This window comes from Chelmon rostratus, chromosome 13, assembly GCF_017976325.1.
Source record: "Chelmon rostratus isolate fCheRos1 chromosome 13, fCheRos1.pri, whole genome shotgun sequence".
NCBI classification, from domain to species: domain Eukaryota; kingdom Metazoa; phylum Chordata; class Actinopteri; order Chaetodontiformes; family Chaetodontidae; genus Chelmon; species Chelmon rostratus.
This window is the reverse complement of record NC_055670.1, coordinates 18,730,141-18,751,476: the sequence shown is the minus strand read 5'-3', so window position 1 is coordinate 18,751,476 and position 21,336 is coordinate 18,730,141. Positions and strand designations below refer to the sequence as shown.

Genomic DNA, 21,336 nt, shown 5'->3' with positions numbered 1-21,336 from the left:
AGAACCTATCTCTCTTTCCATCCACTTTCTCTCCTTGCAGGCGTCTTTGCGTTCACCCTTGTGTTCACACATGCACACCTACACCAATTGCCTGCTTGCACTTGGAGGCGTGCTTCCTTTTCAAAGGAGCCTACAACACCCCTTTCTCTCGCTTTTTCTCTCACTCGCAGGCATGCTACAGTGTACCCAGTGTACCCACAATACATGTTTTGAATGTGTGCGTGGCTACACATAAACACACAAATGCAACACCGAGCTTGTTCCATTGTTTGCATGTCAGAGTCTCTATAAAGCTGCAGGCAGTATTACAGAAGAGATTAGAGTTCTGCTGTAATGAGGCATAACTCATTCATCCCAGAAACTACAAATGTTTAGAACAACCTGACACCCAGTATCCTGTTTACATACAGGGAAGCAAGAGGGAAGGAAGGAAGGAGGAACATTGGAAGGAACTAAGAGAGAAGTGGATGTGAGACGAAAGCACTCGAGACTGACTAACAGCTAGAGATAATATCACACTGATTAATGGATAAAATATCTCACCAGAAATATGTATAAAAGATACAAAGGAAAATGGGACATAAAAATTAAAGGTAAGAAAGGAGGGACGAATAGAAAAGGAAGGAAGATGGAATAAAAAAATCATGCAAGCTGTGCTCATTATGTCAGTAAAGCATTCATATTCAACATTCAACAGAGAAGATGGAGGATAACAATACAATGGTGATGATGGATGACAACATCTTATATGGTAATTGTGATGAATATGAGCCAAGATGGTAACGACAGTGAGTCAAGTAGCACTGAGAGCTCATTATGGTCCAGATGACCTTGATGATACAGCCGGAGAACTCATGACATTGGTCCATATCCCTTACAAGAGACATGTTGCTTGGATCCCTGATACCCAAAGTCAATCAAATCTGACCTTTCAAGCTTTTAAACCACATGTAGAACACTGTTTTCATTAAAAGTCCACAAAATACAAAAAAGATACAGTCACAAAGCTTTCTGTGTATTACTCGTTTTACAGCCAGAATCCGGCAGATTCCTGCAGTAATTAACAAATTGACACTCCATTTGGGAAACAGGAAGTTGATTGGCACAAGAAACAAGTGGATCAATATTTGTTCAGGTGCATGCTTGTTGGGCTTCTGTGCTATGGGCACACACAATCATCACCTCCAATCTAATCAGTCAACAACACAGCAGCTCACAGAAATTTCCATTTAGAAGGAATTTGCTTTCACTCCAAACACAGTTCCCCTGCTCTTCAACGCATTCTGCCCGCATCAACCACACCACTGTTTTGCTCTCTTGCACCCCTTCGTATCCTCTTCTTTTATGTTTCTTTTTACATCTTCCTTATTTACAGCCTGACCCTGTAGTATCCTCTTATCTGTCACTGGGAATTTGCTTCTCCCTGATCTTCCAATTTTATCATTCCTCATCATCTTTCAGAGGCCAGAAGAGTAGATAAAATAGCCACCTATGAGCCCAAGCATGGGATTAGGTAGACACGGGAAATCGCAGCAATTGCCATGTGTTCTTGCCTATCTACACTCTGCTCTCTGCTGCTGAGGTATAAACAACATTAAAGATGGTCTCATATAAAGTCACAAAAATCTGTCATTCAAAAGGCTGCATATATATACTGGTTGGTCCAGAAAACACAGATAGTAAAAAAAGACCAGCACAGAAATCATGCATAGCTACAAGCTACTAGCTACAAGAAGAGAGTAAATGACAGACAATTATCTCTCATTGTTATCTAGCTCTAGCTTTAGAGCACAATCCCAAACATTGTTAAATGCTGGTTGGTAAACAGACAGCATAAAGGAGCCAATCAGAGAGCTTTGCTGTCACTCAAGTGTTGCAAAGAGTTCTCTCCGTTCCACCACAAAAAAAGGCAGTGAAAAGTTGCCATTTTCAAGACATGATGCAAAAAGCTTCACCTTGTTCAGAAATCAAAACCTGAAAGGTGTCACACAGAGGCATATATTTATTCATGTGTTTTTAGGTCACCTAGCCCATCAAACACATAAAACCACTTTGTTTGCTTGTGTCATAGTAGCTAGCAGAGTAACATCATGAGTTGTAGGTGTGTGTTTGGACATCAGCTAGCAAAAACTTTGTTTATATTTCCAAAAGAGCGTGGTCAAATTTATTCATTTCGCCTACACCCTCCGCCTACTGATCTAACAAAACCGGTGGGGAGGTGTGACTGAAGGCCAACAATCCAGTACAACTGTATTGTGGGTGGTCTCCAGTTCCAAATCGCTGTGGTTTTCCAGAGGCCCCATGCTCACTAAGCTACAGCCAATTTTGAGCGATCAAATCCCTGAGAAATTTGATGAAATCCCCCCAAATTACATTGATCATTGCATAATCCCTTTCATTCTGAAAAGGTCACATTACAGAAGATAAATATGCTCCAACTGCCATTTCACTGGGACTTTAGAACAATTTAAAATAAGCTGCTTGTGTGCTGTATCCATCTCTAGGACCTGCAGTCCATTTGGCCAAACAACCACAGACTTGTGACAGAGAAGGAAAACCCGAAAAACAACAGCAAAAGTCCTTTTGTCTTCACAAGCAGATGTCTAGACAAAACGCCTGGACAGCTCAGTAGCTGCCTGCTCCAGGCCCGAGCGATGAGGTGAGGAATCAAATTAACAAGGGAGGCAGCTGGCATCGGTAAAGCCCTTTGGCTAGGGTCTGTTGTTTTGGTGATAGACAGGATGAATTAATGAGATATGATGTGCTACGCTGCACTGTCTCACCTTGTTACACTGTGATGACGGTCACAGCACCTTTTCAGTGCTCACCAAGGACACATCTTTGGTATTCTCTTCATTAGAGCCATGACAAGCAACAGTATTATGTTTGGAAAGCATGTCCTTGAAAAATAAATCAAAGGATCCTCTGCTGTTTTGGACCTTGATCCATATGTTATCTTTTTGTCTTCTTTGAGACTATTATCATAGGCATGACCACAATCGTTTGGAATATTAGAGTTCAGCAGTATGGTGCAGTTGATATTTTACAAATAACTTCTGCATATAATTTCCAGTGTAGACTAAAATGAATGGTCATGGTACATCTTGGCTGTCCACGTGAGACATTTGTGTTAATGTGCCCATGGCAACATCATTAAGCCAGACTCAATTCTCTCTTTTTTATGCACCTTCACATAGTCTCTAGTTTTCCTGTGGAGGAGTGCATTTTGTAAAGTGAAAGAAGAATACAAGGTGGGTATGCACTGACCAAACCTTTAATAAGTCCTAATAAGTCCTTTAATTGACTAGCATGACAACCCTAAAAGGGAGAGGAATTGTTCAAAAGCTATCCTTCATTATCGTTTCAATTTCCTCTTTTCAATTTCACTGTCTGAAACACAGGCATAGATCTAACAGTCCTATCTTCCATTGTGTTGCAATGCACAGTGTTTTCCACGTGACATCACTGGGCACTGAGATACGAATGCAGAGTGGCTCTTTGTGTCTTATCTGTCACACTGACTCCAAAACACCAACATCCTTCAATTTTTCCAGTCAGTCTCTCCGTATGCCTACGATGAAGTGAGCTAGGCATTACGTAATGTGTCTACACGTGGCAACACAGTGGTAAAACCACGCTCAGTATGCATACATACACACACCTCCACACCGTCACGTGGAGTAAACATAAGTCCCAACATGCCAAATCACATAATTCAATGGGACATGTAATCTGATCGAATTAAAGACTTAAAGATTACATGTACCATTGCATTGGCAGCGCAGCTAATTGCATTTGCAGAATTTCTTTGCAGTTTGTGATAACAGCATGACTGCCATCCAGTCAGAGCCTGGCTTTATTTGCATACTTCATACTAAAATATAGATATGGTAAAATGTGATATTGTGAGAGAGCTGGGAAGAGAAATCAAACTGTATGAACATAAAACCATACTAAAGATTAGAGGGCATAATGGCCAAATGCCAAAATATGAAGTCCACCTTGAAGATGGAGTCAACTGTAATTAAAACTGAGCCATCTTAAAAATAAGCATCCTTAGTGTTTACTGGGAGGGTGTAATTCTAAATGGATTAAAAGAGGTTCATCAAACAGAAACTATACAGGGGACAGAGAAAGAAAGAAATGTGATACTTAAACAGAAATTCTTGTCCAATGGTTACACAGCTTTAGAAACTGTGCGCTGTTTTCACCATATTTAATAATTAACGATTCATTGGCCATTCAGAACAGCAATTAACACTTGTGCCCTCTGACATGGTTAGGGCAACACGGCGTACAGACTACCTTTTTTCAATCATAACCAAGACTTTAGATATGCAGGAGTACTAAAAATAATATACTACATAACAGTTGAGGGTGATATCTGCTGTAATGATCATTGCAGATGATTTGCCTCTTTTTAATATTTGCTGTCTATGGTTATCCAGTGCTTTCAGATGAAGACACCACAAGAGGACTGATGGGAACAGACGGTCATATGGGTGTTAGTGAAACTATAACATTACATTTTCTTGATTTTTTTTTTATGGGAGTGTATAATTGTTTACAACATGTCAGTCTTCAACACTTGTGTTGATTTACACTGTATACGAAACTGTGTAGAATAATGTGGACAAGAGGGCAGATATATGTGTGGTTATTTGCAACAGTCTGGGGCTCATTGCACGAATTCAGCTGATGGATCTGCTGTGCGTAATTGCAGCTTGAAAATGTGCCTCACTCCAATTACAGACTGCAGATGGATCAAAGACCTGCTGTAAATCAGCTGAAAAGGGAAATGCCTAATTGTGAAAACAGCATTTGTGCTGCACCTTGCGCTGCGCTGCGCTTTGCACTGTGTACCTGCACGAGAATAGAGTTGCACAGCACGCCTTTAACTTTCACTTTTTGTTGTACTTTCATTTCATTCTCTCTTTCTCTGCACCTTGTGCTTTCTACCCACTCAGGCCACTTGTTAATGGCATGAAACACACAAAGGCCTCTTTTTATTTCCTTTCGTTTCCCTATCAAGTTCCTCTCAGCTGGAGGGAACAGAGTTCAGTCCATAGCATGTTACTGAAATCACAGGGAGACATTTCTCCAAAAAACAGTAGTAGACTTCAACTATTTGTTTGTGTGTAGGCACATGTGAGTGTGCACAGCATCATGAGCCAGAGGGCCGATGAGTAACACATCTCAGCAACACTGTTACTTTACTCAGAAACAAAATACTATTTTATTTACACAACCAGTCCTCATACCTAAATGTGTCATGCAAAAAGACCAGTTTTTCAGAAACAAGTCATAAGAGCAGGCAACTGAAAGTTGAGTTGGATGGTTGTAGGACTTTTGTCTACGTTTAAACTACAACATATAATTAATCAATCAAAATAAAGTATGTAAGTGATTCTCCAACAATTACTTCTGTTTCTATATGCCACACTCTCATCCCTACTTTTTTTTAAAAAATGACACTGTTGCTACAATAATCACAGAAGCTTCCAGTGACCTTTGCGCGGTAAAGGTTAGCAAGCAGTCTTTACACATCAGATAAATGCAAAGGTCAGCTTGCCTGCTCTACCCTAGGTGACACCCTTTTTCTTGGAAAACTACACATTTGCAATGTTGGATAAAAATTCTGTTTGTGCTATCCTACCAACTTTGATATACTACATACATATATTTACACAAACCTGTACTAAGCAGACAAAGCATAATGCAAATAGTTGTACAAACCAGTACAGCACAGTAAGTTTGAAACAAATACCTGGCTCTATAAAAAGAATAGGGCTGCAACTAATGATTATTTTGTTTATCAATTAATCTGATCATTTTTTCACAATAAATCAATTACTTTAGTGAATACAATTTCAGAAAATTGTGAAAATGTTCATCACAATTTCCCAGAGGTGAGCTCAAATTTCTTCTTTTGTCCAACTAACAGTCCAAAACCTAAAGAAAAGTAGCAAATCCTTGGAGGAACCAGGAAATGTTTGACATTTTTGCCTGAAAAATGACTTTTAATCAAATAACAACATTTTGACAATTCATTTTCTTTGGATCGACTAATTGATTGAGTGATTAAACGTTGCAGCTCTAAAAGAGAATAAGATTAGGAGAACCTCAGTTGTTCAAATAATATTTTCTTAATTCTGCAGCTGAATTATGTAAAGCACAACAAGTCTTTGTAATTGTTTTGCTGATTGGTAAGAGACGGTGCCTATTGTCCATAAACAGTATAAAAAGGCCTTGATCTTTAATTTTAAGGGACAAATAGAGAAACATGACTTTGATGCTGTACAGTAGACTGATTTTTCTCACATGAAACTCTAGATCAATTGAAAATGTCTCCTGTCATAATGTCTATGTTTTGCAATGTATCATTTAGCGGCACTGTGAATGTATACCAGTGGCATTTCCTAGAGTATTCTCAGTGCTGCTATGAATAGGCAGCTGACCTTTCATTCCTCAACTACCTCGTCATCCCTTGCCGATTGGACGAAGGACCAAAGAGCAAAGACTGGCAACCACAGGGAGATAAGGATAAGGAAGAAGAAGATTAGGGGGAGAAAGATGAAGAGGATGAGGAGGATGTCAATAATTATGGAATATTCTATAGTGAAAGCATAGATGATAGATTATCAAACATAATTCCAATGACTGCAACTCCCACAATCAACAGCAACAAATTAGCAGTAGGCTGGGTCATGACTGTAAATTAAAATATATATATATATATATATATATATATATATATATATATATATATATATATATATATATATATATATATATATATATATATATATATATATATATTTATGAATTCTGCATAATACAGAACATTAATACATTTAGCAGCTTTCTGCAAATTTCTCTACACAGAATATTCTAATTTGCATCAGGACAAAACACAATGGGGTTTCTCCTCCTCCAGCTGCTATTTAACACTTCAGTGGCTAAAGATGAAATTAATGCAATCAAGCCCTACTGAAATTATTTTCACACATAGAAAGACTAAGGATCCACTGTCCTCCCACACCTAAACATTGTGTAAGAATTGTGTAAAATTTTGACATCAGTGCATCTTTACCATGTACTAAAAATAAATGACCACCATGGAGAGATCTAACTGCCTCTGGCACTGGATTGTGTGTACCACTAAGTCATATTTGGCATTACACCACAAAAAAGCAAGACTTCTCCTGTTCAAGCACAAAGTGAACACTGTCTGAGTCCCATGTAACACTGGATGGTGGAGAAAGTGAACAACAAAAAAATCTTTTGGTAACTTGCCAGGTAGGATGCACTGGCACAAGAAGCGTTGCGGACACAACACTGGTCCTGTGGTTTTAAAGCAGTTATTGCAAAACAATCACAAGTTACAGCAAAAGGTTATGACAGAGAGAGAGAGAGAGAGAGAGAGAGAGAGAGAGAGAGAGAGAGAGAGAAAGCATCTTTATACCTTTAAGAACAATGGAGTCAGACTACATGACCTTGCAACTGAGACTTCAGAGCGGATAGCTGTCTCAAAATGAAAAACTGTGTGTATGTGTGTATTTGTGTGAGCACGGGTCCACAATATTGTGCATGAGATGAGTTGTACCCATCACAGCCAAGAGAAGTGAACTGCACAAATCACATCAACATACTTGCAAGACAGCCATTATTCTAAAAAGAGAGAAGTAAGGATGGCACAAAAAGAAATGGGAAAGGGTTAGAGAAAGAGTAAAGGAGACAGGCCTTTTGTATCATGTCTGAGATAGAACTGCACATACAAAGCAAAATAGGAAGATAATGGGGACAAAATCAGACAGAGAGAGGGACAGAGAGAAGGTCTTCAGAGTATTGGATGCAGGGAAGCAAAAAGGAGAAGAAATCGATGAATGAAGAATAACACAAAGTAAAAACAAATAAGAGAAATTGAGTTCAAAACAGGTTAGTGAGGAAAGACAGAGAAAGAACAGAGAAAAATTTACAGCTAGAAATTTACAGTAAGCAGGGCATAAAAAAAAAACAACGTGGCAAAAGGTTGTCATTGTGACAGAGGCGAACAAAGTGCAAGACAGCATGAACATTGGCTGCTTTTCCTTCCACCTCTGAGTGGTAGTAAAGATGGGATCATTACATAGCAGGAAGGGAATGAGTGGTCTTCCAACCAAACCAGAAATATCAGAGTTAATGGTACCCTGAGGAAGGATGACGACAAATTAAGAGAGGGAGGGACAAGAAGACAAAATGAGACCACCCAAACACCGCAGTTGCCAGCTTGCGGATTCAGCCTCAGCAAATACATGTTAAGGTAACATGATATCGACACAACAGCAGTAAAACTTCAGTATCTATCTGCATATTATGAAAGGCATATTATGCAAAATAACAGTGAAAGAAGAGGTTTTCTAGGTGCATCAAATAAAATAGAAGGTGTTGGCAGATGGATAAATGTGGGATTAATGCAGGCAATAGAAGAGTTGCCACATTATGAATGCTTTTTACATAGGTGGAAGTTGGAAGAATACAGCCAACATCTGTTTTGTGTATTCACTTTGCAAAAAACACAGAACACACTTCTGAATCATTAAAGAGGTGTTGAGGCTTAACAACAAATGTCACCTTGGTCTTTGGGAACTTGCATTGGGCATTTCCTGTCATTAAAAACATGATTTATCATTGAATCAAAACAAAAATCAATACACTGATCAATAATGCATTGTTGTTCTAGTTCCCTTCTCTTCCATAAAACATTTAATTCTGATTCACAATAAACTGCCATACTCACATTACTTTTCCTAATCCAGAGGTAAATTACAAGGCAGAGCCATTACTTCCATCATCATGCACCCTAAGGATAAAGTAAGAATATAGTGGGGTTATGAGTAGCTTAATATTTCTGCGTCATCCCTTTTCTGTCCTGCTACCAGAGCTGCACTTTTGTTTGCTCACCTTTGGCACCAGTAAAAACTGCCATAATTCTAGTTTACAAATAGAGGGCTGCAAATCCCATTACGTGAAATTCAATCAAGACCAAGTGAGTCACTGGGCACGACTGTACATGTCTTGTTGTGATTATGTGTGCATGTGCTTATATCCATGGCAACGGGTGTGTTGATAATGAGCTCAAGTTTGGAAACAGAGTGATAACAGAAATTATGCAAATAGAGCATGGTGTGTGCAAATACACCCACCACTCTTGATCTGGATAGCACCTGATTATGTCACTGACCACCTTCTGTAATATCTGAGCTAGTGAAGACAAAATAGTTATGTTTGCAGGCCTGCTCACACAGTTAGCACAGCCAAAGACACAGTGTGACAACGATGAATGTATAATGGATGACTATCTGACAGTTTTGTTTGTCTAACTAGCACTGCAAAGCTGTCCTGTCACACATGCTGTAAGACTGTGTGATTAATAATGGACTGTAACAGTAGCTGTGTGTCTACACAGAGTGACCCCCTCCAATTGTCTGTTCACGCTCCAGTGGACCAATTAGGTTTACTAATTGCTTGCTGCTGGTCATTGGATAAACATGTGTCTGCTGATAAAAGAATTCATCCCCAAAAGTAACACTGCAGTCTCAATCTTACCTAGCAACAAGCAGAGGACTGTTGTTGATGCTGACTATCTTATCACAGCAGATATCTCAGATTGCTCAGCACTGTCAACAAATTTCTGGCAGAGCAATAGTCTTGCAATGGCATGAGTTGAGAGAGGAAGACATGCTTAAGTCAAGTCTATTGATTAACTTAGTGTTGATATCACATCCAGAGACATTACGAATCAGGATCAAAGATATTAAACACAGTTTACAATGTAATGTTTCAGTTCTACTTACACTTAGCCAGTTTATTAGGTTCATATGCACTACCTAAAGCTAAAGCAGTCTAACACAACAGCCCTGCAATAAATCCTACCATCATGAAGGTTATAATATTCTGTTTCTGTTGAAACTGTTTTAGAGGGGGGCTGAATCAACTTATGGTCATTTTACCACTTCACCTAATAAACTGGCAACTGAATGTATATTGAGGCAAAGGCATTTGGTTGAGTGTGTCATAACTCCTAAATCAAGATAAGTGCTCAGAAACATAAGCCTTAACAGTCTGCCCACTTTTTGACATGTGATACTGGATGAAACGAACTGTGATCTGCTGTGAATCATTACATCAAACAGAATTCTTGATATGAGGGGAAAAAAACGAAAGTAAAATTTGCTTTGACAACAATTGACAACAGAATATAAAACAGAAGCATGTGATGATCCTATCAGCACAATCTGATTTTACTGGAAGGTGACAAACAATAATATTGAATTGTACCCCAGCCACTGTAATGTCTTAAAAAGAATCTGGCAATGATAAACAGTATTGTTAAAATGACACATGGATCGATGTTAACTATCATGCATGTCGTAAACAGCGTTGTGCTAGTTACAGTTACAAGTTACCTCATTTAAAAAGTAACCAAAACTTCCGTTACTTTGAAATACTGTCACTGGTAACATGCCTATAGCTTTTGCAATTTTGCATTATTGCATATTAGCTGTCCAGGTAGTTGGAGAAAGTTTTTCTGTCCATTTGTGGGCCACCTGCACAGGGTACGTTGCTAACAAGCTGCATGAAAGTGGGTGATTCGAGAGTACAGAGAGGCTTTGTATTTTCAACAACATGCAGTGCTATTAGTTTGTTGAGTTGTCCCTGGGTCACAGGAGTCAGAACCGAATGATTAAAATCCAGCCCCGGTTGCTTTGGTGCCAGGTCTTTAGAAACTGGCTGCGCGCAGGCAGGTTGCTTGTCCAGGTACTTCGAAAGGTTCAAATTTTTTCGCAGTGGATCGAACCTTTGAGCAGGGCATAAGTCACATTTTACTCAAATATTCTTGACTTTCTGCTCCGCAAAACAGAAAGAGTGACAATATCTTGAAATGATGGAATGACCATCGTCATGCATGTCAAAACATATTCACGAGAAGGAAGTGCAGATTACAAATCTTTGCAGTTGGCCAAAATACATTAGTTTACTTAGCTACATAAAAAATACCGAGGTAATGAGCCTATAAGTAATTGTAATCTAATTATTTAAATAAAAAAACAATGCATTACAGTACTAGTTACTGCCAAAAGTAACAGAGTTACTGTAACATCCCAACACCGTTATAAACAAGCTGTTGATATTAATATGAACCCTCTTTCTGTCGTCGTCCTCCTTCCTCCCACCATTCTTGTCCATTTCACTTTCCATCTTTCAATTCATTCCTATTCTTTTCTCTGATCTGATTGACTGTTATGAGAAGTGACTGTCAGTCAGACTCTGGGCAATTCCATTACCTGAACCCTTTATTGAAACTACATCCACTTTCACTACGGAAACACACACACCAACACATGCATGCACACATTTACATATGTGGAGAGACGCACACAATATTGACATAGGTAGACGGCACACATGGATGCATACTCAGCAAGCAGACACACAGGTTTATGCACAGAAATAGAGAAAGAAATACATGAACACATACATAAGCACACACAAACACCCTTACACACTTGTCATGCTCTTTCTCTGTTCTATTCGCTGTCAATAAACTAAGATCTCAGCACATTTTGGTAATGTCGCCCCAAGTAGGGGGAGGAGTGTCCTGGGAGCCCACTGCAGAGAGCCTCATTGCCAACCCACTGCGCCAACCCTGATGACATCGTCACTATGCACCATTCACCAGAGCAGGACCTGTCCTACTGTGATTGCCTCAGCTGTTCATATTAAATATGTGACATTTAGAAACAAATCACTCTAAAAATTAATTGCCGCAATAGTCAGTATGCTCATGTATCTTTTGTTCTTTTTGATCACTATGGAGGCTTTAAGTTCCTGCAAAATCATGATTGGACATGCAAACAACATTGAATGCTAATGCATTTAACTCCACGGGGTTACAGTATGTGGCTGCTTACTACCAGGAGAACCAGGAGAAAGTTCACGAGGTAGGGGCCACACATACATACGTTTTGAAGGAAATATAATGCCAAACAAATCATGTTTTTTATTAAAATAATGAGGAAATGTTGTTAATTAACGAGCCTGGCAAGTTGCAAAAATGTTGTTACTGAATGTATATTTACTGACAAGATATTTCATTAATGTATTGTAATCTTGCAATGCACTGTCCACTCGTAGTGACTATGGCCTTAATTAGCTTTTTTATGGTTGTGTGTAGGCACTGACAGCACTTGGTTAATGTTAAGGAGAGATCTGTTTGAATACAGAAAGATGCAGCAGCAGTCACAATCTTTGCATAACCTCAACCAATGAGCTTTTGTTGCCTAAATCCAAGCACAGTCTGGGCGTGAGCCCTGGATTCTGGTGTCACAGCCCTGCACTTTGTCAGTCCACCATCCATTCCCACCACCTTCCTGTGACTCCTGCCCGGTACATAAAATGGAGTGTTTCAATCAAACAAACGTCAATTCTGCACATAATCCAGGTAGCAATTATGTTTATCAGCACAACATAATCATGAATTCAAATTAGTTATACATAAATGCAATCTTGTGAGAGAATCTGTAGTTCCCACCTTTGGTGACTTTGCTGTAAGAGTTACATTTTCAGATGTTCCCAATAACTTAATTTCTAAAATGCAACATGACTGTTTCCACCACTGATAACACTGTTATGTGATGAATCACAATGTATTTTTTCAAAGCAAAGAGGTCTGATGATCAAGGACATTCTCATGTACACCATATTCTTTCTCTTGCAGACAACAGTAAGCTGGGACTGTAGGTTATATAGTGATGCAACTAACAACAAGGTTTAATCGGATTGTTTGGCGACCAGTTGCTATGTTCTTGGAAAACAGCACACAGCAGTATTAGGTGTTACAAACATCATGCAGATTTCTCAGATAAAATCTATCCTGAAGCTAAAATAACTGTAAGCATAACAGTGAATACAGAAAATATACAAATGCGTCTATGAGTAATGAGCATTCAGTGCTGTGAAGTTTTTAATGTAAGTGTCAAAATTCTGTGGATTTAGGCTTGTGGGCTTGTAATTTTTAGTTTACGTAACTTAAGGATGTTTTATTCATGTCATTATTATAAAGCAGATGCTTTTCTGCCCACAGTAGCATCTTCAACCACTTTTTGCTGTCCTTTTAACACATCACACTTTCTATTCTCAGCAACATAATCCTGTTGCCTTATCTCTCTCTGCCTTCCTATAAATCTATATATTTCTCTGCCTGCTTCCTTCCCTCACTTTTTTTTCTACCCCTGAAACACCCATCCGCAATGATTTTAGCAACTTCTCAATGTGCTGCCCAAATCTACTATATTCTCAGAGTAACCGACATACATACAGTAAGCACATCTGGCCAATACAACAGAACTACCTTATGCAAATACACACCCACTTGATGTGACTTTTTTTAAAATTTTATTTTATTTGTTGAACTAATCTTTCCCTGATGATTTACTTGCCAGAGAGCTGTTTGTGCAGCAGAGCATGCAGCAGCATTCAATGAAGAACGAGGAAACACTTAACACAATACTTCATAAGTTCTCAAGGTAAGTACTTACAAACATGCTAAAATATTTATTTTTCAGTTACACGGTACCAATGGTAAATATAGATTATTAAAGGCATGAGCCTTTCTTAAACTCGATCATGATGAGTTTAAGCCTTTAAATGACCTCTGAGTAACAAATCTTTCTTCAGACAAAACACTAAGCCATGTTAACTACACATCCCCCACTGACAATGAATCCAACTGGTTAATTCTATCATGAAAGAAAGGTAAGGTGATACTCCTGCTTTGAAAGCATGTGAAGACACGGCTCAGATAGGGCATACTTTATCTCAGAGCAGTTGTATCTAGTTCAAGATAAATCACTGCTCTACATCAACTGTGGCCAGTATCTAGGTTACTATGCATATACTGCAAAAAATGTAAAGTAAATGTAAATGTTCCCTTCTGCACACGTATGTAACTGAAAAGTTACATACGTGTGCAGAAGGGAACAAAATGTTTCCTGACAAAGCAACCAAGCTCCATGGAAACTCAGATATATTGATGACTCTTCTGCTGTACATAAACACGCATACCATACATAAGCTTAGGCACTTACAGAGACATGTATGCCTACATACCACCCACTGATACAGGTACCTAGATAACCGCAGCCCACATAACCGCAGTCCCACATAGTCTATCAATAGTGTCATTTGAATGTTTAACTTTGAGCACCCAGGGATCAATACATGTTTCTTAACAGGAACAAAATATTTATTTCTGTCAAATAATGATGGGTTGCTGCAGTAGAAAGCAGTGTCTACGTTATCAGGTCAGTCACAGTAGACAAACAGAAGAGAAAGAGACAGGGTGCTGGCTTAAATTGCTTGTTTTTACACGCTGCACCACCCTGGAGAGACTGGGTGAGAAAAATGAAAATCTGGTGAAATAGTGAAATATCCTTGGTTGGTTGTGTCTGCAGCAGTAACATGGTGTCAATAAGGAACAAAAGCAAAAGATAGCACTCACTATTGTACCACTTATGAAATAGAAATGGAGCATGAGAAATTCCTGCAATGGCTAGCACTGTATACAGTGCTAATATAGCTATGAAGGAGGGAATAGAGGAGAAATGCATTAGAAAAGCAAGAGGAAGAAAACAAAGAGAGACCATGACAGAGGATGACAGGAGGACGTTCAAAGCCCTGGAAAGAAAAGAAAACATTCAGGCAGGCTGTCAAGGACAGAGGAAGGCTGAACTGAATAAATAAAAGCAGAAATAAGGGGGAAAGGGTCCTCTAGACTGAAGGTGATGAAGGGTGAGGCTGAATGAGAAACAGAAAAATAGAGAAGCATATGTATGTGAGAGCATGCAATTCAGAGAGCGAAAGAAAGAGAGAGAGAGAGAGAATCAGTGAAAGGCCACATGGGAACAGAGGAATGTGTGTGCAGCATGTCAATACAAATGCTAAGTCACTCAAGGGCTCCCATCCAGGTGAAATCTTAGCCTGGCTTCATAGTCAGACATTCTTTACAGAGATATAGACAAAAGTGATGGAAGTGAAGGATTTCAAATATCTGCATTTGGCTGAGCTTATCATGTAACCAAGTCACATTTTTGTCTCGTTTCATGAGGTATTCTTACAACACCACTGTGCTCCTTCACTCTTCTCCTCAACATTCAGACTCCTGTTCTCCATTTCTTTCTCTCTTTCAAATATTTCAAAAATGTCACATTTCCCTCTGTCACTTTCTCTTTTTTCTCTGCTTCTATCAGCAGAGAAATCACTCTGTCTGTCCATCTATTAACCCAGAAGGACGAGCAGCGCGGCTGCTGCAGCATCAATAATTGTTTTCTGCCTCAGCCCCATGTTCCCTAAAGGCATACTGGACCCCATGGGTATTTATGAGGGTGTAATCTCCTACCTTTGTTGCACTCGTATGTCCTCTCCCATCCCTGTGACCGGGTGACCCAGGGGATGGGGCCACTGGATTGACAGTTCTTAGCCTGTGACATGACAGCCGAGCCATATGAAATGACAGGGCTGATAGAGAATTAGGGGATGACGGGGGAGGGGTGGAGGAAGGAGACCCCTGCCTGGAGACACACTATAGAAGCGCCACAGGTTTGTGTAGGAGTAGATTACAGCATAGTTCACAGAAACGGTGAACATATTGTAATTTATCCTAATAACAGTAAAGGTCATGGATTATTTAATATCTTAATGTTGACTGCAATTGTGTTTCATTATTTTTGTTTTTAGAATGTACCATAATGACCAGTGGCAAAGGCCAGGTAATGTAGTGTATTTACTGTAAATACATAACTATGAATTTATGTATGCATAGTTTTCTAGTGTGTCTCCAAATGGAGGAAGGGAGGAAATGATCAGATGAGGGTTAAAGGATACATCCGTACACCGCCTGATCTGGAGCCAATGGCCAGGAGCTTCTGCACAGGGTCAAAGGCCAAAGCAGTGGGCTGGTAGGGGAAACCATGACGCACCGTCTACAAGAAAAAAAACACAGAACAATGTTTAAATTGAACAAGAAAAACATTTTAGGATCATAGGGTAATTAAATGATTTTATCAATTAATGATGTTGCCTGCCCCTATGACATTCTACTGTGGTGAATCCAGCTGGAGATTTGTCTGAAATGTTATTATTTTCTGAGTAAATTGTTAAAGTTAACTAATGACGTGAAAGACATTGCATCAGGTGTTAACCTTTATATTGTCAGCCAACACTGTGTCAGAATACTTTTTGTAAACTGACAACAAACATTTGTACTGCCACTTTACTGTTTATTAACTGAGGCTGCCAAAAGAAAGCTTTTAAGGATTAAAAAAGAACATTTTCCTCGTGACGTTTTCATGTGTCTGATTGCTGCTGTCTAATATCTTAGTGATTCTTCTTGTTTGAAACTGCAGTGAAAGAACTAAGTGTTTACTTACACTATTCTACTCCACTCCTAGCACTACAACAAAAGATGATAATCATAAAGAACAAATACTTCCACATATTGCTGTAAACACACACTCCTACTATTATTTATATTTGCACATCATTTTAACATTTTGGAAAACAGAACACATTAAAGATGCATCTAAATTTCAATAAACTGAAAGCTTATTGAAATTCACAAACTTAAAAAAATCTTTCTAAGGTCAAAAGCCTTCTATTAATAAAATATGGAGACTTCATCCCGTGTAATTAGCAAAGAATCTGCAGCTTAATGTTGCATTTGGATTGAACTAGCATCAACATTCATTTGCCAAGGCCTGACTAGGCAAAACGACACTGTCTCTCACACTCCTACTACGAAGTGCACTGCATTCACTGCAGTTGTCTGGCATTAGTCATGTTAAATTTCCCAGCAGTGCCTCTCTTCCAGTTGTGTGCTCTCAAGGGATGTAGAAGACATGGACAAAAGCAATGTTGAATGGAAACGTTACTATTATATTATTACTATTTCATCAGCAAACTGCAACAGAGAAAGTACTATTTTAAGCATTGGAACAATCCTACAGATACGAGTAGTAGCTGTGTAGGGCCTTTCATGAAAATGATTGATGCAACTTATTAATGCACGTAACAGTACACAATTTACCCTTATAGTAACTAAACCTACATTAGTGGCAAAGAAAGCCTGTGTACTACCAAGAAAAATGTCCATTAGCTTAGAGTTTCTCAAAGGTTAGGAAATTATTTGACTAGTCAACCAAACAAAATATTTTGCAACTATTTAGATTATTAATTAATTGTTTCAGTCTTTTTCCAAAGTCAAAATGTCAAACATTTCCTGATTCCAGCTGTTTAATGCAAAGACTTGCTGTTTTTCTTTGTCATTTATGATAATAAATAAATAAGAGTCTTTGGGTCTTGGACTGCTGGTTGGACAAAAGAAGTAATTTAATTTTGAAGACATCATTTTGGTCTCTTTGGGCTGATCAGCATTTTATTTACATTTTATAGACTAAATGATTCATTCATTGTGAAAACATTCTGCAGCTTAATCAATAATGAAAATAATTGTTCGTTGCAGCCCTACATTAGTTATCAGGGAAGGCTAACAACCATCATGGACAGGTATTTGAAAATGCCTATATTTCGTTTGTAAAGTTCTTAAAAGAACTCAGGCAAAAATAAAGCTCCGGTTCTGAGCCCAAAATGAAGTCATCTCTGGCTTGTTTGTGCAACACCCATTGTTGCCCAACCCCTTCATCTTAACAGCAACACAAATACCTTTGTTTGGCTGCCTGAATTGTTGTAACAGGGGTGTTCTGCTATTATTAAAAATGCAGAGGCATGGATTTGGAAAGACAGAATAAGAGTCCGTGGATGGATTAAATGGTTATAAAACACAGAATGACATTACTCAGTGGTGATCAGACTTGAAGAGGAAATGAGAAACAACACAGAGAAAGACTGATTTCCACTGCAACTACAGGACAGACTACGAGTCTCTGCTTGTGTGTCTGCGTGTGTATGTGCTATATGTGTGTGCATGCTTTGTCCATATTTCCCATTCATATTCAGCAAACACAAGCATATGTGTGTGAGTCTATATGGGCTAAATGTTTATTATTATTACTATTTACACATATTGCATATGTATAAGTGTATCATGGAGCCCTGTCTACTAGAAGCTATGCTTATATAGCACCCATTAGCAACAGCAAATATGTTTTGAAGTAAACATAATGCTGACCAAATTACATTTTGTTTAACAACACAAGGAAATGTTGTTCATTAACATACCTGGCACGTCGCAAAAATGTTGACACTGAATGTATGTTCACTAATAACATATTTCATTTGTTTTCAGTACATAAATGTAGTGTTTCCTTTACTCAAAGAAATGTTGACTCTTTCCTTAATCCAGGCAGCGACTACATTTATCACAACATAATTACCAATACAAATTAGTTGTATGTAAACATAATTTCTATGAGACAGGGTTGACCTGGGAAGTCATAAAAATGTTGATACTGAATATATATATGTATGTTTACTGACAACGGATTTCATTTGTTTTTGGCCAATCTCACAGTGCACTATTCGCTGGTAGAAACTACAGCATTATTCAACTTGTGTTTACCTTTAGACACTGAAAGCACTTGGTTAATGTGCTTGGTTAAGGGAAAGATAATGCTCTATTTCAATACATAAAAAGTCAGCTGCATGCATGATCTTTCAGAAACTTTAACCATAGTGCATTCTTTGCCTAACCCTAGCAACAATCTGGTTTCGAAGCCTGGATTCTGGTGTCACAATACTGCACTTTGTGCCCCACCTTCCTGCAACTTCAGCGCTTTACATAAAATGCATTATTTCATTCACTCAAACACACGTTGATCATGTTTGTCAGCACAAAATAATTATGAATGCAAATTAGTTGTATTTAAACACAATTTTTAAGAAACCGAGTTGCATTATGATGGGGCATAACATGTTAACTTCACAATATAATTAGGGTAAAGAGGTGTGTATGTGTGCGTGTGTGTATGTGTGCACACGTACATGTATGTTTGTGTGTACACTGCTGTGGCATACAGATAACCTAATCTTCAGATACACATAGATCTGTCATTTGACTACATACACAGCGGGGTTCCACTGCTACATCAGGCCAACGAGTGCCTTGCATACAAACAGAGTAGTAAACAAGAATATAAATAACCTTCAATGTAAGAGATAAAAGCAGCAAACCTAGCATCACATAGTACATGGAATCTGATTTTTTGATTGAGTACATCTATAATAAATCAACTGTCAATATGGATTTGAAAAGCTCAGCCTTGTTATGATTAATATATTTGGAATGTTCCATTTTATTTGCTGTGAATTCTGTTTTGAAAGTGCATGAGATACCCAAACTGCTCAGTTTAGGAATGCGATCACAAAGTAAACAGCAATGCCTGGAAGTCTCCTGTAAGTTTTTTATTTTCAGTAATGTCATGTATTTACTCCAGATTAGCTACCAAAAACAAATTAGAAATCTTGGGCATTGCAAATGTTATAGTACTTGTTGTTCTGTTTCTCTGTTACCAGCATTTTGCAGTTTGAATGGGAACAGACTGACCTTTAATCCAATCAAATGGCCCAAAAGGGCCAGTTACTTAAGATAGTAAGTATTAGAAAATTGAAAAGATGTACTGCTTATATTTTATAATGCTTAAATGTTAAAAACTATCCAAAAAATACACTTTTGCTTATGTGGCTATTTAATAAATGTATTGCTTAGTACATATGCAACTCTCTCACAATACTGCACCTAATGTACCTGGAGGGCATTAGGCTATAACATTGAAATATGCACAATGATTCCGACAACAACACCCTCATACACATCCACATTTAAGCTATTCTAATATTAAATGGCTTTGAGATTGTTATTCCCTTCCATGACTTAATGTGTTCTTGCATGAAAACAGGATGACTTGATGCCAGAAGTGACAACATTTGATGGGGTTCAAATGTCGGTCAGACAAAATTTGCGGAATTGGCACTGACACACACCTTCACCCAATCGTTAAGAATCACTTTCCTTCCCCACCATTCCCCTTTTATTGAAGAGGACAAAGAAGAAGGTCAAGTGTTTGAATTGACAGGCATCACATGTTTTGAGCCCGTGGCAGCAATGAGAGCTGCAGATGATACAAGCAATGAAGCTTCAAACTTATACTCAAGAACCCCTCTTTGCCTTTGACTCTGATCAAACAGGGTTTGTTATTACGCAAGCACGATCAGAAAATGCATCTTTTTCTCACTAAAAAGTGAGAGAAAAAAGTGTGTCACTCATACACATTTTTACACAAAATCATTCATTTGTAATGACTGTGTGCACACACATTGTGGAGAAACACACACATATCTAAGAAAGAACCTGGTCAAACACACATATATTCACACATTCATCCTTCAGGTCTTGACACCAGGCGCCTTTGGGTTCCCTAGCCCAGCTCTGGTGCACTGTTGCTGGGATGCAGGAGAGCCACCCCCCAACATATACATTAAAGAAAACCAAGAAGTGGATGAGGAACACATTTACTCTGGTGAATCTCAGAGCTGCTCATATATATTTTAAGGCCAAAGCCATAAAGCCATTTTCTTCCTCTTTCAGTGAGGGTGTTTGTACATGTAGTGTATGTGGGTATGTATGTGTGTGTGATCAGCTTCACCCATATTCCCATCCTCTATCTTTTGTTTATCTATCCACAATGACACAGCTCCATGCCATTGTACTTTGCCATTGTCTAAAATACAGGTACCTAATAAAGACTGCTTTATTCATTCACCAACATTTTAAAGTCTGATTACGTAGCTGTTTACAAATGTAGGTTACCAATTTATCATGTGATCATCCCCCCATCATGAACGGCCCAAAAGTTAACAAGGAAAAATAAATTTAAAGGAATTACTGTATGTATATTCAGTCTGTTGAAGCTGTCCAGATGTACATTAGAAACACAGTCAGCCATGAAGCAAATGTTAACCTGCTGCAAAGGACCTGCGTTATGGCTGCCAGAGGCTGCATTACATCAACTCTGCTCTCCATCCACCTCCTCCCCTTTTCTCTTCCTCTGTTGTGTTAATTTCTCTCCTCCACGTATACACAACCTTTATGCACACAAGCCTGATATTCAATCAGATAACCCCACACAGACATCTCCACCCCCCAAAGACTAATACCACCTCATGTTGCACCCACCACTCTCTCTCTCTCTCTCTCTCTCTCTCCACACAGCGCTCAGCTGCAGAGCTGGTCTAGACCCCTGATTCTATAAATAGCAAGCAGCACCCATGTCTACCACTGCC

At 38.7% G+C, this 21,336-nt stretch overlaps 1 protein-coding gene across 2 annotated transcripts in view; it reads right to left on the bottom strand.

Annotated features, from left to right (window-relative positions):
- The window catches only part of stxbp5l (syntaxin binding protein 5L), a 133,157-nt gene that overhangs the window by 96,419 nt on the left and 15,402 nt on the right, over positions 1 to 21,336 (bottom strand). For both annotated transcript variants that reach the window (XM_041950739.1, XM_041950740.1), the window contains exon 2: positions 15,925 to 16,022. In XM_041950739.1, coding sequence (XP_041806673.1) covers positions 15,925 to 16,022 — 98 coding nt within the window. The remainder of the gene's footprint in view (positions 1 to 15,924; positions 16,023 to 21,336) is intronic.